General features: G+C 42.0%; 1 protein-coding gene across 2 annotated transcripts in view; it reads left to right on the forward strand.

Moving 5' to 3' along the window:
* Nucleotides 1–26,655, forward strand: part of LOC132432835 (N-acetyllactosaminide beta-1,6-N-acetylglucosaminyl-transferase) — a 79,749-nt gene that overhangs the window by 47,356 nt on the left and 5,738 nt on the right. For both annotated transcript variants that reach the window (XM_060023654.1, XM_060023655.1), the window contains exon 2: nt 24,095–24,187. In XM_060023654.1, the coding sequence (XP_059879637.1) occupies nt 24,095–24,187 (93 nt within the window). The remainder of the gene's footprint in view (nt 1–24,094; nt 24,188–26,655) is intronic.

Genomic DNA, 26,655 nt, shown 5'->3' on the forward strand with positions numbered 1-26,655 from the left:
GCTTGCTTTTTAGTGACAGTTTGGTGACAGCTCTACTGTCTTATGACTGTGCTATATAGAGATAGAATAAATATGCCGGGTTCCCGGAGTTCCGGCAAAACTACCTTTGAAGGTGTATCACATGGTTCCCGACCTTTGGCTCAGTCTTTTTTCTTTAAATTGAGATATAATCGACATACAGTAGCTCAGTCTTTGGAATGAATGGCTTTCGTAGTCCTTGATAAGCACAGCTATAACATAATGAGGCATTTTGAATAAGCATTGTAGAATTTAGGAGTTGAAATAGGTAGTGTTTCTTTCAGAGGCTGTTACACAGTATTACACTGATGCTTAAAGTTCACGGGTCGGGGGGCGCGGGAGGTGGGGGGGGTGTCTGTTTTCAGAATCTTCGACTCCTCTTTAGATGTTTCCAAATTATCACTGTGGCTTAAACGTTTCCAGTCTTAGGCCTGAACAGGTGTCCAGGTCTCAACAGACTGGGTTCAGTAAATCTACTCTGATACTTTATTGCCTGGAAGAATGGGTAACAGTGAGTTGAAACATACGAGAGAGATTCTAGCTGGAGTTGACCCAAAGTCAGCTCTCAATTTTTAAGTCCCATTTTCTTATTAGAAGTTTGCATTTGCAGCCTCTTGTTTTTATATACTGTGAAGTCTTTCCCATTGTTCATGATAATTTGGGGCCAAAGTATCAGAGGCGTGCAGGCAGAAAACAGCACCAAACTCCCTCTGTGATTTAGGACTGGGTTTCTTTTCAAAAGTCTGTTTTCCATATGTTGTCTAGGAAGACCTATGTGACCCGTAGGGCCTCTTCCTGGTGATGTCCCAATGCACCGGTTTCTACTATTGTACCAGCGTGGGTGTGGGCGTCAGCTCTGTGGGGAGGTGACCCCATGCCTGCCATGCTTGAAATACCCCCCTGCTCTTGCCTGTATCATCGTTATTGTTGACACGTGTGGGTGCTACCTTCATATCTGCAAGTAGACTTATAGCAATTATTAGGTGCTCGATGACTCAACGTCCCTAAGTGCTAATCTAGAATGGTGGTTATAGAAACCTACTTAGAGAGGGGCAGAAAAAGGACCTGCAAGGTGGCTGGGGACAGAGGCGTGCAGTTAATTTCAGACGATACTAGGTTAACAGTTCACAAAGACTTGCAGGAGGGGGAGTGAATCAACATGTATCACAGTGAAGTGAGCGTCCTACTTATTCACACAAAAGCATTTCACACACGTGTAAACCTACTGTACGTGGCATCTGACGCCGTTCTTGTTAATACAGTTTGTGCCAGATGGGTTACGCTCTACATCATCTCTTTGAATTATGAGAAATTCTCATTGTTATCCTCGCGTACAGATGAGGAAAATGAGGCTTAGAGAGAGTGAAGTATGTGCTCGTATCACACAGCTTGTCCAAGGCAAAGCTGGGATCTGACTCTGGATTCGTGTGGCCTAAAGTCTGAAGTGTTCTCTTGCACCAGGAAAAGGAATAGTCGTTTTTTCTTTCCTGTATAGCTAAAGCGAATTCCATGCAGAACTCCAGAAAGGTAAAAAAGGTGAGGTTGAGGGGCCTCCCTGGTGGCGCAGGGGTTGAGAGTCCGCCTGCCGATGCAGGGGACACGGGTTTGTGCCCCGGTCCGGGAAGATCCCACATGCCGCGGAGCGGCTGGGCCCGTGAGCCATGGCCGCTGAGCCTGCGCGTCCGGAGCCTGTGCTCCGCAACGGGAGAGGCCACAACAGTGAGAGGCCCGCGTACCGCAAAAAAAAAAAGTGAGGTTGGGGAAAAAGTGCAGAGGGCAATGGAAGTAGGCCCCACCTGACCACGCTAAGCTGGAAATAAGGTTAGCAGGGATATGGGTGTGTGTATGTGTGCGCGTGTGTGCGTGCGTGTGTTTTGGAATCATAGGAAGTTGTCCTGCTGGAACCAGTTGCCACACCCCACCCAGGCTTCTGTGCCTGCTCCCACAGGCCCCATCCAAAACAGGCTTTGGTCTGGCTGTCCCTTCTCTGAGCCAGTGGAAGTGGAAAGCGTTCCTCAGGTCGTGTGCTCACAGAGGCTGGTGGGCGAGGCGCAGCCAGGGTGAATTTGAACCTGATCACTATTATGATAACAAAAGAAAATGAAGTATCTTGAGGACGTTATCTTCCTACAGAATAGAAAAGAAGTCTTCAGAAAAATAATAGAACATTCTGACACGTCTATTTTCAGCACTCAACAAATATTTATTTAGCCCTGCCAAATAAATTTAGCGTGGTACCCGGCACTATTCTGTACACTGAGGGTGGCTCTGGAAGCAGATGACTATGACCTTATGGAATTTAAGTTTGGAGATTTGAGTGGTTGAGTATTAAGTGTAGTGACTCTTTAGTATATGGGGCTAATTTTAGTATGTTGAGCTAATTTTCCCCCTGCTTGGACCCCTCAAAATGTTGTGGGTTTTTTGGTTTTTTTTCTGAATATCTGTCCCTATTTTAAAAACGTTTTTTAAAAGCTTTTTTTAAAAAAACAGTAAATCTATTCATGAGTTTTAACATTTTAAAATTTTATACTCCATCAGCTGCTGGTTTTAATGCTTCCTTATATTCTTCCAGAGATATTTTATTAAGTTTATAGACAATAAAACTAATTAAGCATCATGTGTGGAAAACAGCATGTGTACTTTTTTTTTTAAGTTCACCACAAAAATACACAAAAAGAAAAATGGTCCTTATTTTAGGCACCCTATTGTCTGTAAGTGAGAAACAAAAGACTACAAGATGTATTCTTTGTTTAAATAGATCATATGCAGACATTCAGGAAGCTAATTTTCATTTAAAAGCTCAACTATTTTTTTTTTTAATTTTGAAGCATTTTTAAATCTAGGTGCAAGGAATTTTACAGGGCAAAGGCACCAAGGAGCTTTGCTTCCAGAGTCAAGGGATGGTGGCTGTACAGAACTCTCAGATAGGCTGGTAGAATACCTGTCATTCCCTTCCTTAAAGCTTTTCAGTGACTTTTCCTTATCTTGAGGCTCAAGTTGAAGGTCTTTTTTTTAGGGGGGGGCCGCACCCCGCGGCCTGTGGGATCTTAGTTCCCCAACCAGGGATCGAACCCCCACCGCCACCCCTACCCCGCTTTCGGCAGTGAAAGCGCAGAATCCTCACCAACCACTAGATGGCCAGGGAACTCCCAAAGGCAGCATAACCTCTGTGACCCGACTTCCCCTCCTGCCCCGCCCCCTCTCTCTACCCTCAGTTCTTCTTTCCTGACACCTCACACTTCATGTTCCAGCAACCGCTTGGTCCTGCACACTTCTGCGATTTTCACTTAAATTTTTTCTGGTGGCTTTTTATGATGTCTTCTCTGGGCCACTTCCTATCGTCTCTCTGACTAATGCCATTCATCCTTTGTAACCCTCCTTGGATGTCACCTCCTTCAGAAGCCACGCCTGATAACCCACCTCCCAGATGGTTGGTACGCCAGCTCTGGGTTCTCCTATACACCCTGACACTGCTGCCAGCATTGAATTACAATTACCTGCTAAGTGAAAATTTCCTCTGCCCTTCCTCCGCAGGGTTTGGGTTCCTTAAGGGTGAGAAATATGACATCCATTTTTATCTTCCCCATCACTACCCTGACACTGCGACCTATCACTGTGCCTGACTTGAAGATACGGGTACAGTGCTAGATGCTCGTGGGTTGGGTCTGGGGAGGGGCTGGATGGTTATGAGAAGATCAGAGGGTGGTGCCCCCTACCTGGGGTGGGTAGGGTGGAGGTCATTTTCGACAGAATTAGAGAAACAGTGGGTAAGTTACTGCTTGAATGTCCAGTTTCATAATAGCTAGGCCAACAAATGATACCAGTAAAGATAAAGATATCCAATACCTTGTAGAATTAGCAAGAGTTCCAGTTGAAATATTAAGAGGGCAGAATCCTTCCTTAGAACATCTGGTTCCCAGGTAGCCAACCTGGGAACAGGTTGGCCCATCATGCCCTTCATTCTGATGACCAGAGAAAGCACTGGTACCCTATGTGAACTCCTCCAGTTAGTTTCTGTTTTACCTGCACCTGGTTTGAGATTCTCCCACTACTTGGCACTTACCCAACCCTGCTGTTTGTCCCATTCCTGGCCTACTCTCGGTTCCTGCGGTGGGCTTCTTCTGTTTGAATTTGACCTCAGCTACTGGCTTGGGGCAAAAAAAGTGAGCCTTAAGGAAATGAAAGGTTAAGGAAAGACAACAATAGAAAGAAACTTGAGAAACATTTCTCCAGGTGTAGCTCTCAGCAAATGTAAACACTGGGTTATTTGGAAGGTATGTGTTGAGGGAAAGGTTACCGGGGGGCTTAAATCTGGGTGGGGGTGGCTCAGCCCCAGGCTTTTTCGAAGTATGTGTTGTGTTCTCTGTACATCAGCCTAAATTTACAGTTCAGTTGCTAGCACCACAAAGGATGCGTTCAGTTACACTGATTTTACCAGAGACCAAGAATTATAACCATTGATGGACTGGTAGAATCATGTTTTAATGAACATCATTAGAACATTCAGGTTTATAATAAAGTTATCTTGGGGGGGCGGATGATAATCTACACTGGTACTTATTGTGTCGATACGGAGATAAATTCAGATTGAAGGAGAAATTACACAAAACAGACACTTCCTTGGCTTCTTGTCTATTGAACAGAGTTTTCAAATGACCTGACTTTTGTATGGCCAGATAATATTAAATACACGTAATAAATTTGGACATGATTTTCAAAATGTTGTATTAGCTATGTGGGCTTGTTTGGGTTCTTTTGCCTCCTTGGTAAGTGCTCTAGGCAATTCTTGGGGCAGTCATTTGGGTGAGGTCATAGGGCAAGGCTTATAATCTACAAGGTATCCTGGCTCTTGGGAACCTAGATGCCATGCTCCTTGTAGAGAAACCATAGGCAGGTTACAGAGTATTTACTTAATTAAACTATACTGAAGCTGGAGCTATTTGAAAGCTCATTTATAATGCCTCTGGACATTGACTGTGCTGTATAATACTTGGATCATCTTCATTGGGGAATCTGTGCCCGAATATTTTTTGCCCCTGCTACCCTGTGAAGGAAATAATCTGGAAATACTGCCCTTAATTAGCTTTTAACCCCGAATCCCTAGAACAACATTATGCAAGACAAGAAAATTTGGATTTTAGTATATGTGCACATTTAATTAAGTACAAATACCGTTGCAATTGGTAAATAACCAATAAGCTGAACTTAGCATGAATTTAATTCTTGCAGAAAGGATTAACGTATTGATAGGTACTGCTTTAGAACTGGCAAGGCCGCTTTTCCAGCTTTCATTCCACCTCTAGTTATTTTCTACCAACTGTCTGAAACTAATCTTTTCTAGAAACATCAAGGTTTTAGTTTTTTTTTTTTTTTTAACAAAGCATAGTATTGCATTTCAATTACTCTTTTTTTTGGCCACACCATGCAGCATGCGGGATCTTAGTTCCCCAACCAGGGCTTGAACCTGTGCCCCCTGCAGTGGAAGCATGGAGTCCTAACCACTGGACTGCCAGGGAATTCCCTCAATGATTCTTTAAAACAGTAAAATATTAGTTGCATATCAAAATCATAGTAGATATATAATCAGTGTCTCCATGATTTCGTTATCATCTGTATCTCTGCTTTCTCTGAACCACGGCAACAGAATCTCCTGATATCCCCCCTGGAGTCCACATGATACTATGAAAAGGCTTTGCAACCTGATAAGTGTAGTTTACGTCTTGGCTCCCATTACCTGCTAACTATGTGATACTGGTCTTAGTCTACGCTGAGTCTCAGTTTACCCATCTGTGATGATGGAAATAATAAATAGTATTTAGTTTCAGGATAAGTTATCAATATTAAATAAGATAATGTATGTAGTGCAGTGGTTACCAAACAGAGCAGGCTTTAGAATCCACTGTAGGGCCTGTTAAAACACAGATTGCTGGGCCCCAGCCCCAGGGTTTCTGATTCAGCAGGACAGGAGCAGGCCCCAGAATTTGTAGTTCTAACAAGTTACCAGGGGATAACCTTGCTAGAATCCCACCTTGAGAACCGCTGGCACAGACCATCTTTTACAGATTGGCATGTTCCCAGGTTTGCAGCAAATGCTGGTTCTGTTTATTTCCATCTCCTTAACTGAGAAAAAAGGCAGCCACCAGTAAAAACGAAAGTGAATTTGTATAAGGCAAAGCTTTACAGTGTTGGTTGCTTATGGAGGATACTGTTAAAGTGCTGTGCAGATGACTGATGCTTGGGAAGGACTCGTGTCGAAGAAATATCCGGGGCTTTGGAGTGAGACAAACCTGATGATGAATTTCAGCTCCGCCCTTATTAGCTTTGTGGCCTTGTGTACCCGAACCTTAAGCTCCTCAACTGCACAGTCACAATAAGGTGGCTACTTAGTAAACTTGTTTTGAGAATTGAATGAAAATATTGGGAGTAAAGTGAGAGGTGAAGTGTTTTTCTATTTATTAATATGGTCTAGAATTCCTAAACTAATGAGATTCTCAAGGAAGGTGTTAAATAAAATCCATTTAAATGTCTTTTCATACAAAAGGACGTCTGCACCATGGCTCCACAACCATGTAAAACTAGATGTAAATACACCCAAAGAGGAATAGGAGGAAGTAGAAGAAAATTTAAGCAGTTTAACATGTTGGGATGAGTACTTATTTTTTATAATTTTGATTTCCCTTAACACTATTGGTGTAAATTCTGAATACTGAAAAACCTCACTTAGGTTTTACAATAATACTGTGAAGTATGTTCTCACATCCATGAGAAGAGTGTTTCCTTAAAAATGCAAAGGACGAGTGTCTTCAGTACTCTATTTTTGAGATCACACCACATGAAAGGAACAGGAGTTGGGATTAATAGGATTGTTTTATTTTCTTAAACCTTACCATGTACAGATGTCTGTTTAGAATAAATGTAATTTCTTGGAAAAGGAAATCAACATAGCCAAGACTTGAAAGAAGTTAGAGAGTTTTTTCACAATCATCCTGTACAGGTTTCTGCTGACTCAACCACATCCTTCCCATTTCAGTGTTCAAACAAACGTTGCTCCTCCTAGCTACTTACACAGGGATCATTTTAAAACTCTGTTATGAAATTTACAAACAGAATGGAGAATGATACAGTAAATCCTGACGTGCCCATCAGCCATTTTCAACAACCATCAACATACTACACATACTAAAAGCAAGAAAACTTAAAATTTATGACAAAATTTATGACATCACTTAAAAATTTTCAGAAATGAGTAACTTCCTTTTTTTCAAAAGAAATGGAAAATGCCAATATTCCAGGCTAAGGCTTTCTATATATCCCATAACAACGATTTGCTGAAAAGTGAAAACCTTTTTAACCCAACTTTTCGGACATATTATATCAACCATATTGAGTTTTCTTCTTCCTTTTTTATTTTTATTTATTTATTTTGGCCACACCGCACAGCTCGCAGGATCTTAATTCCCTGACCAGGGATTGAACCCAGGCCCTGGCTGTGAAAGCTCCAAGCCCTAACCACTGGACTGCCAGGGAACTCCCTCTTCTTCCTTTTTTAAATGGACAAAACTGAATCTATAAGCACAAGTTCTTCAAGCATTAGAGGCAATAATGCTTGTTAAGATGTTCATTTTCTTGGCCTTCCTCTTCCTGCAGGGAATGTGGGAGGAGTGTGTTACTAAGAGTAAGACTTGATTAGTGTACAGTGTTTAGAGATACTTTTTCCATCTCTTCTAGCGTCTGAATATTCTGCTTCGTCTATATAGGAAAAAAAAAAAGACGAATTGATAGTCTTATTATTTTATGAGTCCCCTGTATGTTTGAATTTGGAATTGACTTGAAGATATTTTGCAAATTTCAGCCAAATCTTAATGTATTTCCTGTTACCAGATGTTCTCATGGGCCTCTGTTGGGTTCAATCGTCTTGTTAATTTTTTATGTATATAATGTAATCTGAGATTGAAGGTTTCTCTGGTCTTACAGGGCAGCGTGGAGGGAAGAAAATGGACTCTGGCCTTCTGGCCTTGTCAGCTAACAGCTTGTCTGACACAAACTGTTAACCAACCTTGGCCTCAATTAATTTGGGTTTTAGGACTTAAAGTTTAGAAGGAATTTCTAGCTCCAGCCACTGGACCCTGTAAGAGGGGCCAGTGACCTAGATATTAGATATGCACATGACAAAATTATTTTCTAGGTTCTAGGCTCTGTCCTTAATTAGCTGTTTGACCTTGGGCATGTCACTTAACCTCTCTGGGCCTCAGCTTCCCCCTCTGTAAAATGAGGAATTTGAGCCAGGTAGTGAGAAGGTGCCCACTGAATGTCGTTTTGGTGATAGGTTTTTTTTTTCTTCTTTTTTTTTTTTAAGTGGATGATTCTGGAAGGAGTAGAAACTCGGAATGCCTACTTCAAAAATAACAAAATGATTTTGTGAAGTGGATGGGTAATTTCATACTAGAGTTGGAAAGGATAATCTCCTCATTTAAGATTAGAGAAACCAAAGCCCAGGAAGGTGAAGTGATTTCTTTGGGTCACATGATTTAGCAGCTGATCTGGGTCACGAAGGTGGGACTTGTAAGTCATAATACAATAGACTTTATATATTTAGTGCTTCTCACAATTTCTCTCTGAAATACCCTAGGTACTGGAGGAAAAGGGCAGTAACTACATTTTGGTATGTATGTTGTCTAATACTGAACGATGGGTTTTAATGACAGGATTCCATAAAAAGTGTTCAGAATTCATTTTTTAAAAGATAGTGAATATTACTATTTCTCAAATGAAAAATTCCCTGGGTATACTACAAAATAGAATTTTAAAATTTATCCATTTACCATGAAGGAGATCCATTCTGTTATACATTGTTGCTAAATCTGAAACAGCCCCCCTTTTTATTTTTAAATTTATAGGCAGTAAAATTCTTTTTGGTGTCCAGTCCCTTGCGTTTCGGCGTTTGCATAGAGTCGTGCATTCACTACCATGATCAAGAACAATTCCATCACCTCCAAAAATTCCCTGATGGTGCTCCTTGTAATCAACCCCTGCCCCCAATCCAAACCCTTGGCAAATCCTGACCTGTTCTCCATCCCTATGGTTTTGCCTTTTCCAGAATGTGGTAAAAATGGCATCATAGAACATGACGCCTTTGGGGTCTGGAAAAGCAGCTTCTTCTTCTTCCTTTCTTTTACTGTAATGACTTCATTTTGCATGTTCCAAGGTGAATATAATGGATCCTCTGGCAGGTATCTGTTGAGTGTTGGTTCCATTTGGCAAACTTTTCTTCTCCCATGTTATATATTTATTTATTATTTTCTGTAAATAATAGAAATAAATAATAAATAAATAATAGTTTGACCTCTTACTATTAAAAAAAAAAAGTAGGGTCGTTTTTAGTAATATTATTCATTTGGGGTGATAAAGTAAATACAGAGAATTCCCTGGTGGTCCAGTGGTTAGGACCCTGTGATCTCAGTGCTGAGGGCCTGGGTTCAGTCCCTGGCTGGGAAACTAAGATCCCACAAGCTGTACCGCGCAGCCAAAAAAAAAAAAAAAAAAAAGTAAATACTAGTTATATCATTATGAAGCTTGAATTTGGTATGCTTTTGTTACCTTTGATTTGACAGTATCTGTGATTCAGAATAAATAATGGGAACCTCCTGAAGTTAATTGGAGAAGGGGGCAAGGAACTGAAGGGGCCAACATTTCTTTGAAGTCTCATGTTTTGTTTTACAAATTTATGTAAATATCACATTCCCACCTACTCTATAACTTTCTTAAACGTTTCACTGAAATACAATATCATACATACAGAAAACCGCACATATCAGAATCGAAATCACTGAATTTTCAAACGGATCCTCCCCTGAGTAACCAGAACAAAACCCCACGTTACTACAAGTACTCCAGGAACCCCCCTCTGCTCCCTTCCAGAAGTAACAATCATCTTGACCCTCTCAACCAGGTCTGCTGCTTTTGTGTCATCCTAGGGCTTCTAACTGTAGCCTAGTGCTTTTCATCCCAATGTTCAGGTTAAATAGATGCTTCGAGAAGAAATGCTTGGGCTATAGTGTGACTTCCTGTGTTTCTAAAAACTGCTGGAAACTCCATGGGGTCGGGGGTGAGGGGTAGGGGTGGGGTAGGAGACCCACATACATCAGGCACATCCTAGGACACTTGCTCCCATGTTTCTTCTCTTTTTAAAGTTTTTTTTTCTAAAAGATGTTTCTCACATTTGCAGAAGAGTATAAACAGAAGTGCTTCTGCTGCTCTGTATAAAAGATTAGGCTTGTTATAGATAGGCACTTAGTTCCCAGAATTAGCAACCTATATATATATACCCCAGTGCATGCAGCAGCAAGTGGAATTTACCACTGACCTTCAGATCCTTTGGACCTGTCTTGGGTTGTCAACAGGGGTTAAAATTAGACAAGAGTCCTAAGCAATGGTGATTTTTATTTGGCTGCTTTAACATGGAATTAGAAGGAATGTTTTATAACTTGGGAGTGAATTCTTGATTTACATCCAACTGGGTGTAACCTGGCACCTTGTTTTGAAGGTGAGGAAGGGAAGGCACTGCATGCAGGGCAAGATGAAAATTTGTCTAATGGATTCATTAAGAACCTTTTGCCCAGGCGGGAAACACAGCAGTACAGGGCATGGTGTGTTCTATTGATTCCTATAAGGAACGAACTGGCCATGAAATTGCTTTGCGTAATGTAGTGAGAAAGACAATCAATACCGTAGATACTTTTATTTGAAACAGTCACATAAAATCTAGGAAATGCCGCTTGAAATGCATATACCTAATTCAAGCTATGAACAAACACATCTGAACAAATAGATCACAGAGAAAACTTATTACTTGATGTTCACGTGATGCAGATAACAAAAGCTAAGGTCCTAAGGAAACAGGTTTTTGGACTGATAAACCTATAAAAGTGGTAAACATGTACATAAGGTGTGCCCAAACTCATTTAAGGAAACTCAACCCATACATCTTAATGGTAAAGGCCAGTTGTAAAAGGTTATTTGCAATCTATATTTGGTATAGTTTAGTCAACTAGTTAACAGCTATGTCATAGTCTTAAGGTGACATGGAAGTTATCTGTACAAAAAATGCTTTATGAAATGATGTTTTCTTAATGATGGTTACTTGTAAATGTAAGATTTTGTAGTGTTTTGGGTTTTTTTTTTAAACTTTCATTTTTGTTCTTTGTACTTTTATGAGTCATTTGAATCCATTCGAATAAAGTGTTCGATTTTTCACAAATTATAGAATAATATTTTTAAGGAAAAAAAGGTAAAGATTCATAAGGTGAATGCACTGGGATGCTTAACACTATCTAATTTGGGGGAATGGGAAAAAAAAATTGGTCTCTTCTCTGAACTTTTCTGTATTTTTGAAATCTTCAAAACTTACAAATAAAGTTGCTTTATTGGGTGAAAAATAAAATCTCTCCTTACCAAGGCATAATGTTTGGTGTTTTAGAAGCTGAAAAGTATTATCCCTATAAAGGGATGCTCAATGAAATAGTCTTTGAAAAGCAGGGATTCTCAACCATGGTATATTACACACTTCGCGACAACTTCATGAGGTGTAGGGACTGTTTTGATCCTTGTTTACAGTTAGGGAAACCCAGGAACAGAGAAGTTAGGTAACCTGTCAGTGGTCCCACAGTTACTAATTGGCCAAGCAGGCACTTGAACCCAGGCGATATAGTTTCAGAGTCTCTCCTTTTAATTACTATATTACATTGCTTCACAAATAAGAATTTACAAAGAACTTCCTTAAGACAAATTTCAGTACCTTCAATTGTCAAAGGGTATGCACGTTTTTTAAGCATTTTGGTACAAAGTGTCATACTGCTTTTCCAAAAATTGGTCCAGTTTGTACTCCCCCTGGCAGTTCTGAAACCCCTATTTCCCTACACCCTCTCCACCACTGGGTATTAACATTTTCTAAATCTTTGCCAGTGTGCTACATATAAAATGAGGAGAGGGTCAGGGAATATATAGGAAATCTATGTACCTCCCACTCAGTTTTGCTGTGAACGTAAAGCTCCTCTAAAAAAAAAAAGGGCTATTAAAAAATTATTTTTTAGGAGAAGAGGCTATTTTAGGATTTACACTTTACTAACTTTAGTTTCTAACAAGTATGAGCTTGTTTTCTTTTTTCTTTGTTTTAAAAACTGAGACATAATTGACATTCAACGTTAGTTTCAGGTGTACAACATAATAAGATATTTGTACATACTGTGAAATGATCACAATAAGTCTAGTTAAGATCTGTCACCACCACCATAGTTACACATTTTTCTTTCCTTATGATGAGAACTTTTAAGATTCTCTCCTAGCAACTTCCAGATATGCAGTACAGTAGTAATAACTACAGTCACCATGCGGTGCATTACAGCCCCATGACTTACTTTGAGTTTGTTTTCTTAGATATTTGCGTAAGTCAGGGTATAAAGAACTACGTGAAAATGGAAGACCGATTCGGGAATTCGCAAAAGGATGGCAGGACAGCTGGGTGCGTGGATAGTGATGAAGGATGACGTGGGCAGTATTGAGAGGTGAGGTGTGGCAACCCAGTGTTTCAGACTACACGTTGACAGGGCCAGGCAGACAGTGTGAGCCAGTGAAACACGGTGGGCAGCAGGGCAGCACGAGAGCTCCAGGCTGGATAAAGTTGTAGTGAATTGTGGGCAAGGGACTCTGACAGTCCAGACTTTCATGGGAAATCTTTTTCTTTTTTTTCCACTCTTCTACCCCCCTTCTAGGGGGGTCAAACCAAACAGGCCTACCAATCAGATGTGGTTTCTGCCCATCTGCCATGTGTAGTCTGGGGACATATTTGCAAAAATCCTTTTGTGCCATGGTCAGCATTTTGGTATCTCCCTGGCGTGAATGTGACCTAGAGCAGTGAACTGCTGGACCCAGCCAGGTTCATGGTTCTGAGGGGCTAGCTGGGGAATTGGTTAGTGACAGTCTGAAGCAAAAGAAGAAAGTGACAGTTTATACACAAGTTTTTGAGGGAAGAGATAACTTTAAACTGGGTCCCGGGAAGCAGAAGCAGCAATGTAAAATGAGAAGTGGAGTTGGGGAGTCGGAATTCTAGGAAGAGGTGGAATGGACACCAGCAGAAGGGGTTTGGGATGGTAAGTCTGAATTTGCTTTCGTTTGAAGGAGGGTGAGTGAGTGGTGGATAGGCATCTCAAAGTGGCTTGAAGAAGCAGACACAGGGCAAACGGTTCAAAGTGGTCCCGCATCCCCCAAATAGGAAGGCAATAGGGTCAACGCTAATTATAGAAAAAGCCATTTGCTGGTATTGCCAACAAATCGGGCAGACTGGAGGCAGAGAGGCTGGTTTGTAGGCAATTGAAATAGTCTTGGTGAGCGACGATGTCAAGCAGCTGAACTAGGGCAGCGCCCGCAAAGGAAAATGTTATCATGAAAAGCCAGGTGGGGCTTGAAGAACGGCCGGTAGATTGGAAAACAGTTGGGACTCAACTGAAAACGAGTTTGTTGCTAACTGGACTTACGGTGGTGATCATTTTGCAATACATACAAGTATCAAATCATTATATTGTACACCTGAAACTAATATAATGTTATATGGCGATTGTACCTCAATTTAGAAACAAAGAAAAAAGAAACTCTGAGACTAGAACCCAACAGTTTTTATTTTAAGCACTCCAGAAAGCTTTGATATATTCTGAAGTTTGAAAACATGACTTCAAATTCTTTCTTCCTCTTCTTCCTCCTTTCCTTCCCCTTTTGCTCAACCATGTCCAGAGTATTTGCTAGTTATCTGGCTGCTTGTCTGAGGATAGATCTATCAAAGACATTATGGTATTTCTGGAATGTCTGATAAAAGTCTGACAGGAGAGTACTTCCCTCCTGTTCATGCCAGAAGTCAGCCCTGCCTGACGCAGCTCCCCCATCAGATACTCTTACCACCTCGGAGTGAATGGTTTGCCAACCAACAGTGGGCAGACGCTACCATGTGAGTTTTTTCTTCCAGGTGCTTTCATGAACCTTGAAATAAAAGGCCCACTCCTTTAAATGTGGCCACTCAATCTCAAACTTTCATGAGACATCATCATCATGAATTTGCTATTGTCTCATACTTGACTCACAAAACTTCACAGTCTCAAGAAAACAGAATAACTTGAGGAAAGTTACAAAGAAAAAAGGAATGATCAGGGCTCCTTGAACAGTACTAGAGAAATAATGACACAGAATAGTGCATATAAATGAACCCAGTTGCTCTTCATTTCAGTATTTCTTTCTTTTCTACATTGAATTCGCATAATTTTGCACTAAAGACAAGCAAATCAGATGAAAGGAGACTTATTTCGCTTTGGCATATTAAAAAGTACAACGTGTACCCACACAGACCAAACTCTTCAAAACAAAGTACAGAGAGAAGATGCTGAAAGACAAATCATTTATCCAAGTTTATTCTCAGAGAGCTAGAGTTCAGGAACTTGCTCTGCGCCCCTGGAAGCAATACTTTGTAGAAGAGAAATTGTTCTTAAAGTTTGATTTTTTTTAAAATACTTTTCATTCTCTGTTAATATAATTGTAGGCCAGCCACGGGAGGGGTGGAGTTCTGTGCTCTTCTCAGATCCTCAAGCCATTTTTACCTCCAAACAATGACTGTGGGGTTGCTTCCTAGGCAATACTTTGAGCTCATCACACTCTCCCCGTCATTCAAGATCCGTCTCAAATTCTACCCATCTACTTTTTTTTTTTTTAATATTTATTTATTTGGCTGCGCCGGGTCTTAGTTGCAGCATGCAGGATCTAGTTCCCTGACCAGGGATCAAACCCGGGCCCCCTGCATTGGGAGCACGGAGTCTTAACCACTGGACCACTGGAGAAGTCCCTACCCATCCACTTTTTTATCTACTTTTTTGGTTTTCTTTCTTCTAAATTTTATTTTTATTTTTGGCTGCGTTGGGTCTTCATTGCTGTGCACCGACTTTCTCTGGTTGCAGCAAGCAGGGGCTACTCTTCGTTGTGGTGTGCAGGCTTCTCATTGTGGTGGCTTCTCTTGCTGTGGAGCATAGGCTCTAGGCCCATGGGCTTCAGTAGTTGTGGCACGTGAGCTCAGTAGTTGTGGCTCACGGGCTCTAGAGTGCAGGCTCAGTAGTTGTGGTGCACCGGTTTAGTTGCTCCCCGGCATGTGGGATCTTCCTGGACCAGGGCTCGAACCCTGGTGTCCCCTGCATTAGCAGGCAGATTCTTAACCACTGTGCCACCAGGGAAGTCCCTACCCATCTACCTTTTGATGGAGGCTTTTCTAAAGCCTTGTTAAAATGAAGGTCTTCTAGAAATAAAATCTGCTGTGTCCTATCCCCAGAGTTTCTGATTCATTCTGGATGGGGGCACAAGAATTGGATTTCTGTGCTTCACCACTATTGATCGAAGTTAAAAAAAAAAATTCCTTTTTTTTTTTTTTTTTTTGCGGTACGCGGGGCTCTCACTGTTGTGGCCTCTCCCGTTGCGGAGCACAGGCTCCGGACACGCAGGCTCAGCGGCCATGGCTCACGGGCCCAGCCGCTCTGCGGCATGTGGGATCTTCCCCAACTGGGGCACGAACCCGCGTCCCCTGCGTCGGCAGGCGGACTCACAACCACTGCGCCACCAGGGAAGCCCCAAAATTCCTTTTAAATAGCTTTATAATTGTTTTTTTGTTTTTTAAAGCCAGGTAAGACTTGCAGAGCTGCCGATATAGATTGGAATAGGCTGGGGGCTCCCGTACTGCACAAAATTTCAACAGTTCTAGCTGGAAGGGATGAACGTGAGTCTTGGGATTCATCACAAAGGTGGAGGATATAACTGAATCACTGTGCTATGCACCTGAAACTAATATAGCACTGTAAATCAACTATACATCAATAAAAGTAAAAAAATTAAAATATCAATACATATAAACCTTTCTGGATATGCTAGCCCAAAATATCAGTATCAGTAAATCAATACCAATAAATATAAACCCTTCTGGGTACTCTGGGCCGAAAGTTCCCAGAGCATCTGATTTGTGGCTTTACCTCCAGCATCTCCTGTGGAACACAGGAGGCCCTCAAGGAAACTGTTTGAATGAGTGAATAAATTACCTTGAAACAAAATCGACGAGTAATTTAGCATGTTCACACTCCCGGGCAATTCACTTAAATGTTCTAGGCTCTGGTTTGCACAACTTGGCAATGAAGGGACCATATTAAAATATTAAAACATGAAAATTTCTAAAATCCCTTCCAGTGTAAAATGCTACGTTTCTCTTCCTCATTTCATTTTTTCCTTTTACAACCATAGTTAATTTGTTGGCAATTATCAGAGGTGAACACTGAGAGGTCATGATCTCAGGGACTACAGAATTCTAAAAAAACATCCACAGGAAATGAAAGAGGATCACTTTTTGTAAGTTTCATGTGTTAAAAATCCTAAGTGGTTAATGAACCATTGGTAAGCGGAAACAAATGTACCTTTTTATTTCTAAAAATCACCTCAAACCAGGGGCAGTTTTGCTCCCCAGAGGATATTTGGCAATATCTGGAAACATTTTTGGTTGTCACAGCTGGGGGTTCAGGGTGGGGGGCAGCTGTAGATGCCACTGGCATCTCGTGGGTAAAGGCCAGGGATGTTGCTTAAACATCCTGTTGGGTTGGGTAAAGATGTTACGGAAAAACCCGAACGAACTTTTTGGACAACCCAATACGGTGCACAGGACAGTCTCCACAGCAAACAATTATCCAGTCTAAATGCCAGTAGTACCGAGGCTGAGAAACTTGCTTTAGGTTATAGTAAAAAAGTAGTCTCTTCCACAGCTACTCCATCCCCCCCCTCCCCCCGTGATTTTAATAGAATGATTATACTTGCAACCATTTATTTAGTTAAGCCTGCCAGGCACTATGCTAAACACAGCACATACATTATCTTATTTAACACTAACAAAACCCTGTGAGGTTTCTTTTAACATCTTTATTAGAGTGTAATTGCTTTACAATGGTGTGTGAGTTTCTGCTGTATAACAAAGTGAATCAGCTATATGCATACATATATCCCCATATCCCCTCCCTCTTGCGTCTCCCTCCCACCCTCCCTATCCCATCCCTCTAGGTGGTCACAAAGCATGGAGCTGATCTCCCTGTGCTATGCGGCTGCTTCCCACTAGCTACCTATTTTATAGTTGGTAGTGTATATATGTCCATGCCACTCTCTCACTTCGTCCCAGCTTACCCTTCCCACCCTGTGAGGTTTTGAAGATTAGTATTGATACATGATGTCTTAAAGAGATTACCGTAACTGTTAGGTCACACACGGGAACAAGACGAGTGTTCCCGTCTTGTTGAGTGTTTTATCTCCTCCCTATGCCAGCTGTACCAGACAGGACAGATGTGGAGAACAGATGACTGTTGGCTACCCAGGCAATTGCTGTAGGGCAAACTGAAAAGGGTTGGCCCTTGCTAAGAGGGTAGAAGAAATGCTTTTCCATACATGTCAACCATCTGACTTCAGAGCCTCTGCTGGTAGTCTTTATGCATAAATAATACCATAATGAACACCTTCATGTACAGATTTTCACATTGAAAAAGTTATTTCCTTAGCTTATTGTGAAACTAGTGGCTTAAAAGGCCAGAGGGAATTGGTGATTATAGTGGCTTCTCCTCCTTTTCTAAATTGATTTTCCAGAGTTTTGCCCATTTCCTGCACCACCATGAAGTTGTGAGAAAACCTCTTTCAATACACTGACACCAGCGTTGACTTTTGACATTTAAAACCAAAATTCTTGCTTATTTAACAAGCTAAGAAGTATGCATCTGAGCTTAAATAATAAGCAGGTGCTGGGATTTGTTACCACATATATGTATCCCCAAATGGGGACCACGCTGTGTAAGAACAATAAGGAGAAACTCAAGTCAGTACAAATAAAACTTGCGTTTCAAAGAAACACATTCGTTTATTCAACAAATGCAGTTATTTGTCCAATAAAGGCGAAGCCCTAAGAAAACATTCCTGCTTACTCTGTAAACACTATCTCAAATCTTTTGTTTAAATAAGTCTCTGAAGAGCAAATGAGAGAATTGGATTTTATAGTTTAAAATGTTTTCTCTTATACGATTAGTGTCCTTTTTGCCCCATCCTAAAAATAAGGCAAAATAGATGCTTCCTAGGATACTTGTGGTTTGAGGTAGACGTCTACCCACATACCCCATAACTACCCTTCTGACAAACAATCATAATTATAAGAGCAACAATACTAACACAATCACCTAGTCCAGTATTTTAAAAATATATAGTATATATATAATATGTATCGTGGGATATAGTAGTATATCCCATTAGTGGATCATTTCAGTAGGGTTTTGTGTTTTTTTTTTTTGGCTGCATTGGGTCTTTGGTGCTGCGCGCCGGCTTTCTCTAGTTGCGGCGAGCGGGGGCTACTCTTCGTTGCAGTGCTCGGGCTTCTCATTGCGGTGGCTTCTCTTGTTATGGAGCACGGGGTCTAGAGAGCAGGCTCAGTAGTTGTGGCACGCAGGCTCAGTAGTTGTGGCGCACGTGCTTAGTTGCTCCGCGGCATGTGGGATCTTCCCAGACCAGGGCTCGAACCCGTGTCCCCTGCGTTGACAGGTGGATTCTTAACCACTGTGCCACCAGGGAAGCCCCATAGTAGATGTTTTTACGGGAGTGAAAGGAGCAACTGGACGTTGGCACAAGTAATGGGATCAGTAGCTTTGGGGCTTCCATGTATGTTTTAACCTAAGACAGATTGAACTGCTTACTGAATAGTGGTCACACTGTATATTCAGGCTGTTCAATCTTTCGCTTGCCATTATCTGCTCAAAATAATAAGCAAGGGATACCTACGAAGTATTCGAATAGAGCTGTCACCAGAGTCTTGCTGAGTGTTTGATCTCTCCCTAAACTAGTTGTGCAAGGCAGGACAGATGTGGAGAATCAATGATTGGTGGCCACCTAGGCAGTTGCTGTAGGGCAAACTGAAATGGGTTGGCCCTTGCTAAGAGGGTAAAAGAAATATTTTTCAATACTGAGAAGTAGGACGTTATTATACCTTCAAGTATGGTGGCCTACTGGGAAGCCAAGGTGGTAACCAGGCCTGTCTGGTCCACACACAGCTAAGCGGTCCTCACCATCAGCACCAAAGCCTAAGGCGGTGGCACATCCCTTGCGCGCCACACTCACCATTCCTTTAAGGTCGATCAGTATCTCCGAATGCTGGGCCAAATGCTGTGGAGTCAAAGGCACCGTGACAACTGGCCCTCCACTCAGCTCAGCTTTTCCCAGCAACAGGTGGGCTGATTGTCTTCAAGGAGGTGATCTCGAGGTTCAAATGCATAAACAGTTGACCCTTGGACAACGCAGAGGTCGGGGGGCAGACTCCCGAAAATCCGAGTATGACTTATAGCTGGCCCTCTGTACCCAAGTTTCCTGTGTGTCTGAGTGTCCTCTGTATCTGAGGTTCCCCTGTATCCAAGGTTACTCTGAATCCAAGGCTCTGCATCCATGGATTCAACCAACCTCCTATTGCAAAAGACTGTAGTACTTACTACTGAAAAGAATCCGCACGTGAATGGACCCTCGCAGTTCAAACCCGTGTTGTTCAGGGTCAGCTGTATTCTCAGCAGAGGGCACTAGGATGTAAGTACCAGCTTCCTTCATAAGAGCAGAATTTGAGTGAGAATAGGAGGATGAGAAGCTACCTGGAAGCTTGATGAAGGCTGAGGGGAGGACTTCCAGGAAAGGAGGAAATGAAGCTGGGTCCTTGGCAGTGTCGACTGTAGCCCAGGCTTGACTGTGCACAGGAATCTTCTGGGGACCTTGTGAAGATGCTGATTCTGGTGCAGGAGGTCTGGGCGGGGCCCGAGATGCTACATTTCTAACAAACTTCCAGGTGATATTGAAGCTCTCAGTCCAAGAACCACATTTCAGAAGCAAGGGTCTATTCCCATTCCTGCCGGATATGGCTGTGCCTCATGGGCTCTTTGCAAAAAAAACAAAAAGCAACAACACAAAAAACCAAAGTAGAATTCAACATTGTCTGTGTTTGTCCCTCTCCCTACTTCTGCTCCTACAAATGTTATTTTTAAAGCACAACGTGAATAGTATTTAAACAAACATGTTTGAGATTTATCATCAAATAGAAAGTATGGAAGTTGAGGTTTGTAATTTTATTAGCAGAAGGTTAATAGGTGTTATGCGTGGGGGGTTTTTTGTTTGTTTTTTTTCTTGGCCACGCCATGCAGCTTGTGGGATCTTAGTTCCCGGACCAGGGATTGAACCTGGGCCCTCAGCAGCAGAAGCACAAGAGTCCTAACCACTGGACCACTGGGGAACTCCCTATGTGTTTATTTTAAAGACAACAGTCATTAATTATAAATGTCATGGTCTTATCTCTAGAATAATGGAATGTGTTTCAGAATAAGAGTTTGTGATGATCAATATTAATGAGAATGAAAAGGAAGAAAAATATTTTGTCCTTTTAAAAATGCAATCCTTTAGAAGAGGTTAAGGGACCTTTTGTCATGGCAATGTTTTATTCATACTTTTCTGCTATAGTTATTTAATCAAAATAGACACAAAAATCACATCAGCTAATCTTGCTGACATGAGTCAATATACCAGATTATCTCTTTGCTTTCCAAACTGCCCTCTCCCCACCCCCTAACCTAACCAAGGCGAGTTTTATTCTAAATTCTTTAAAAATGTGTCCTAAGAACAAAATAAAGAAGCTTCTTTTTGGATAGGCAAGCAGTAAAGTAACTTTTAAAGTATTAAATGCAAACTAAAACAATAGGAAGAAATATTGCTTAATAAAGAGTGTTTTTCTTGAGTACTCCACATTTATAAACAAACTTTACAAGTTTGGCAGCAAGAAAAGAATCCTGCCTGATAGAGAGCCCTTAGGGGTGATGACTCATACCATTTTCAGAAAAGGCTGTGCAAAATTTAATTTTAGCTGGGCTGGGAGACCTTAGTACGATACTTGATTTAAATCCTCGTATATTATTATGTGACATGAGGGCAAAAGAACAGGGCTTTTTTTCTGTCTGAAAATGCACGTTTTCATGAGTGTTTTTAAAGAGGAAAAAAAAATTTGTAACTAAGTTTTATTGGAGTATGGTTGCTTTACCATGTTGTGTCAGCCTCCACTGCACAACAGAATGTATCAGCCATACGCATACAGATATCCCCTCCCTTCTGGACTTCCCTTCCATTTAGGTTACCACAGTGCACTAGGTGAGTTCCCTGTGCTATACAGCATGTTCCCATCAGTTGTCCATTTTATACATGATAACAACAATGTATGTGTGTCAATCCCAGTCTCCCAATTCCTCCCAAGCCACCCCTTTCCCCCTTGGTATCCATACCTTTGTTCTTAACAAATTTTTTTTTTTTTTGGCTGCGTTCAGTCTTCATTGCTGTGCCTGGGCTTTTCTCTAGTTGCAGCGAGCTGGGGCTTCTCTTCGTTGCAGTGTGCGGGCTTCTCACTGCGGTGGCTTCTCTTGTTGCAGAGCATGAGCTCTAGGTGCACGGGCTACAGTTCAGTAGTTGTGGCTCGTGGGCTCCAGAGCGCAGGCTCAGTAGTTGTGGCACACGGGCTTAGTTGCTCTGTGGCATGTGGCATCTTCCTGGACCAGGGCTTGGACCTGTGTCCCCTGCACTGGCAGGCGGATCCTTAACCACTGCGCCACCAGGGAAGTCCTACTGTATGTGATTAAATGGACCCTTCAATCTCTGTGACCCATCCAAAATTTATTGAGATGGAGGTTATTGGAGATAGCACAGTGTTCCTCAAATAGGGAAATTTTGCATCACCAGGGGACATTCGGCAATATCTGAAGATATTTTTGATTGTCACAACTGGGGAGATATGTATTACTGGCATCAGGTGGGTGGAGTCCAGAGATGCTGCTAAACATCACACAATGCAAAATTCTACAACAAGGAGTTGTCCAGCTTACGTTGTTAATAGTGCCAACATGGAAAAGCTCTGGTTTAGCAGAATGGCAGCCTAATGCCCTCCTCTCCCTTTTAAAGGCTTTTTACAGTTCAAAGGTGAGTTAAATATTAATTGGTAATGCATCAGCAAGTATTGGTCAGCAACTTTTGGTCAAAAGAACAACTGAAAGAAATAGAGAAGATGGGTAGATCAGTGCACACCAGTCTAGGAAAAACTCAAAGCTCAAAACCCATTGCTTGGGCTTCCCTGGTGGCGCAGTGGTTGAGAATCCACCTGGCAATGCAGGGGACACGGGTTCGCGCCCTGGTCCGGGAAGATCCCACATGCCGCACAGCAACTAAGCCTGTGCGCCACAACTACTGAGCCTGTGCTCTAGAGCCCGCGAGCCACAGCTACTGAGCCCACGTGCTGCAGCTGCTGAGCCCGCGTGCCTAGAGCCTGTGTTCCGCAACAAGAGAAGGCACTGCAATGAGAAGCCTGCACACTGCAGTGAAGAGTAGCCCCTGCTCGCTGCAACTAGAGAAAGCCCGTGCACAGCAACGAAGGCCCAACACAGCCAAAAAAAAAAAAACCATTGCTTGGGGGCTCATCATCTTTACTGGATGATCAGGAATTGTGTCTTGTCACTTAACACTATCCCTTACTGCCCAGCACAGTGGTTGGCAACACCAAATGCTCAACGAGAACTTCAGCATATAAAAAAGATATTGTGTTAAAAGATTGCTTGAGTTCCATATGTCTAATATTGCAAACTTCATATAGGAGCGACCCTGGAATCTCTCTCACTTATTAGCACTAAAGACATCGAGTGGCCTGTTTTCTGAGCTTTCACTTTAAGATAAATGTTATCTGGGAAGTCCTAAAATTTTTTGATAATAGCACTATTTACAATAGCCGAGACATGGAAGCAACCTAAATGTTCATTGACAGAGGAATGGAGAAAGAAGACTTGCTTGGTACATATATACAATGGAATATTACTTAGCCATAAAAAAGAATGAAATAATGCCATTTCCAGCAACATGAGTGGAGTTAGAGATTATCATACTAAGTGAAGTAAGTCAGACAGAGAAATACAAATATCATATGATATCACTTATATGTGGAATCTAATTTTAAAAATGATACAAATGAACTTATTTACAAAACAGAAACAGACTCACAGATCTCAAAATTAAACTTATGGTTACCAAAGGGGAAACATGGGGGGAAGTGATAAATTAGGAGACTGGGATTAACATACACACACTACTATATATTAAATAGATAACTAATAAGGAGCTACTGTATATCACAGGGAATTCTACTCAATATTTTGTAATAACCTATATGGGAAAAGAATCTGAAAAAGAATGGAAATACATATCTGATTCACTTTGCTGTACACTTGAAACTAACACAACATTGTAAATCAACTGTACTCCAATAAAATTTTTTAAAGTAAATTTATTTTTTTAAAATAATATTATTATTATTTATTTTTTGGCTGCATTGGGTCTTCTTTGCTGCACGCAGGCTTTCTCTAGTTGTGGCAAGCAGGGGCTACTTTTCGTTGCTGTGCGCGGGCTTCTCATTGTGGTGGCTTCTCTTGTGGAGCACGGGTTCTAGGTGCACAGGCTTCAGTAGTTGTGGCATGGGGGCTCAGTAGTTGTGGCGCACGAGCTTAGTTACTCTGTGGAATGTGGGATCTTCCCAGGCCAGGTCTCAAACCCGTGTCTCCTGCATTGGCAGGTGGATTCTTAACCACTGAACCACCAGGGAAGTCCCTTAAAAAGTAAATTAATTAAAAGGCATTGAGACCAAAAATCTCCAGCTTCTTCATCTGTATTATGTTTTCATGCAATGGCATTTCTTGCAGGCTTGGGCACAAATTATGAAAAAAACCAATGGATTGTTTTTACTGGTGGCAAGTCTAGATCCATAACTACCAACTATTCGCACCATAAGCCTGTGGGGTTTTGTACCAATGATGAAAAATCTGAAATGAAAGATAATATACTGGGAGAAAATAAACATGACTTGGAAGCTTAACTGATGAAATTGACACCTCTCTTTCTTGGTTCTCATTTCTGCTTTTCTTCTTTATCAACATTGCAGGTGTTCCTGGCTCCATGCCAAACGCATCGTGGGCCGGGAACCTCAGAGCTGTAAAGTGGTTTGACATGGAAGATAAACACGGAGGCTGCCATGGTGAGGCATTCATTTGAAACTGTGAGGCCACACTGCTTGTTGGTATTGGCATGAAGGTTGTGGAATACAGGGGTTCTCACAGAGAGCCCTGCTGGTTCATTTAGACCAATCTGTGAATTATTAAACAGAGTAGCAAGAGGCTTCAAGACACAGTCCTTGAAAAGTAAATCTAAGTGTCGTAAAGACATTCTCCAGCTTATAATTTCCTAGGGAGATGTAGAGGTGGGTTCAAATTGTAACGGTGCTTTCTTCTTGCAAGTTTCTGCCTTTTCCTTGTTATTCATTCTTCTTTCTGCTCCTTTGGGCATGCAGCGGTTACGAGGAGACAGTGGTCAGGATGAGAAGTGACGTCATGTTCTTACCACTGACTCCCATCCCTCATGTCCGCCTCTGCTCCCCCTACGGACAGGTTTCCAGGTGGCTTGGAGGTGTTTGCTGCAGCTCTGGCATGATGGCAGGTGACAGCAACAAGAGAGGTTTCCCCTCCAAGTGGATAAGAACTAGAAAACAAGGAGTTTTCATTGCTACAGAACCTTGTAAAGAAGGCTTTTCATCAGTCCTGGTGTATATTCGAACTCTTGCCTGGTACATGGTGGGCATGTGTATTTGTTGACTAGGACTAACATAACAAAGTACCATAGACTTGACTTTCTGTTTTAAACCACAGAAATTTGTTTCCTCACGGTCCTGGAGGCTGGAAGTCCGAGATCAATGTGTCAGCAGGTTTGGTTTCTTCTGAGGCCTCTCTCTTTGACTTGTAGATGGCCGTCTTCTCCCTGTGTGCTCACATGACCTACCCTCTGTGTGTGTCTGTGTCCTAATCTCTTCTTATAAGGACACCAGTCATATTGGATTAGGGCTCATTCACATGACCTCATTTTAACTTAATTACTTCTTTAAAGGCCCTACATCTAACACAGTTACAGTCTGAGGTGCTGGAAGGTTAGGACTTCAACATATGAATCTGGGGGAAATACAATTCAGCCCATAAGAACAGGCAATAAATATATATACAGTGAATAAGTGATTGAGCGAACGGATGAGTGAGTGAATAGGAAGGTTTGCCCCGTTCTCCCTGTGGTAACGAAGTTTGGCCTCCTCTCCTCTTCCACTCAGTCTACGGCTCTATCCTCAGCCCATCTTATCTACACCTAACATTTCAGATGAGAACATCCAAAGTGCTGCTTCTCTACATCTCTCCATTACACTCACCCTCTTTCCGGTGTCTGTCTCTCGGGGGTCCCCTTGCATTATGGATGACAGCATCCTCGTGTCACTGCACACTCTATTCTTAAGCATAGTCACATCTTTACCTCAATCAGCCCACATGTTCCCCAGAGGACAGCTCATTGCCACCTGCCTGCATTCTCATCGTGGCCTGCCCTCCTAGTGGGGGGAGGGGGATGGAGAGGAGGGTACTTTGCTCTTTGATCTCCTTAGAAAGTGGACCATATCCATCAGGCAGGGTCCCAATATTTGGGATAGGTTGCCTTCTCCACTTCCTTCTATAACCCCTATCACCTTCCCTTTAGAACCATCCTCTGATCTGGTCATCCTCTGATCTGCTTCTCCACCTCTTCTCCAGCTGTGACACTTGAGGACTCCAACATCCACGGCAAGGACCCATGTGATGTGATTACATTACAGCTCTAGCCCCCCCCCCCCAAAGCTCCTGTCCACTGTGTTTCAGCCACACACACAACCCCCCCAAGTAGAGCTTTACCTTCAGTCTCCTTGTCAGCACCTGTATCCAGGACCTACCTCAGTAGAGAAGGTATAGACAAGTCAGGTTTGCATTTTTATAGGGACCTTTACTGATCACATGACAGGTAGGGGCCATGAAGATAGCCCCTAGCCAGGAACCTACACAGGGTACGATGTTTGGGTAGCCCACGCCCCTCTCAAACAAATGTCTCGTTTTTTCCTTCTCTTAGTATCTGTTATGCCATCTGAAAGCCTTACAGCGTTCATAGCATAAAAAATGTTTGTCCCCAGACCACTATACAGGGAAAAGAAAAAGACATAGTCCAGAGGAAGTAGAACATTTTGCTAAACCAGCAAGTCAGTAATACAATCTGGACCTTTTCCGCTTGGCTGTGAGTAATAGGATTTGTTCCAAACCTGTGAGTGTACCCACTTTACAAACTCTCTTAGCATTTCAAATCACAGAGTACCATTCTAGACCTATGGTCTTTAACCTGGAGCTCCCATCTCTGATTACTATCTGTTTGTCACCCTACTAGTTTCCTTCACCAACTTACATAGTATATATTTTACTGCCTTTCTCCCCAGAACAGAACAGAAGCTCCAACGGGGCTGGGATTTTTGACCGATTTGTTCATTGCTGTATCCCCACATCTGAAATATGTTGTTGTTGTTGTTTTAAATGTGTTTGCTTTTTTAAAATTGGAATTTCCAGAGGTTCGACTTTCCTCCTCCTCCCAGTTTCTTTCTGAGGACCCCTCGTC

This window comes from Delphinus delphis, chromosome 10, assembly GCF_949987515.2.
Source record: "Delphinus delphis chromosome 10, mDelDel1.2, whole genome shotgun sequence".
Classification (NCBI taxonomy): Eukaryota; Metazoa; Chordata; class Mammalia; order Artiodactyla; family Delphinidae; genus Delphinus; species Delphinus delphis.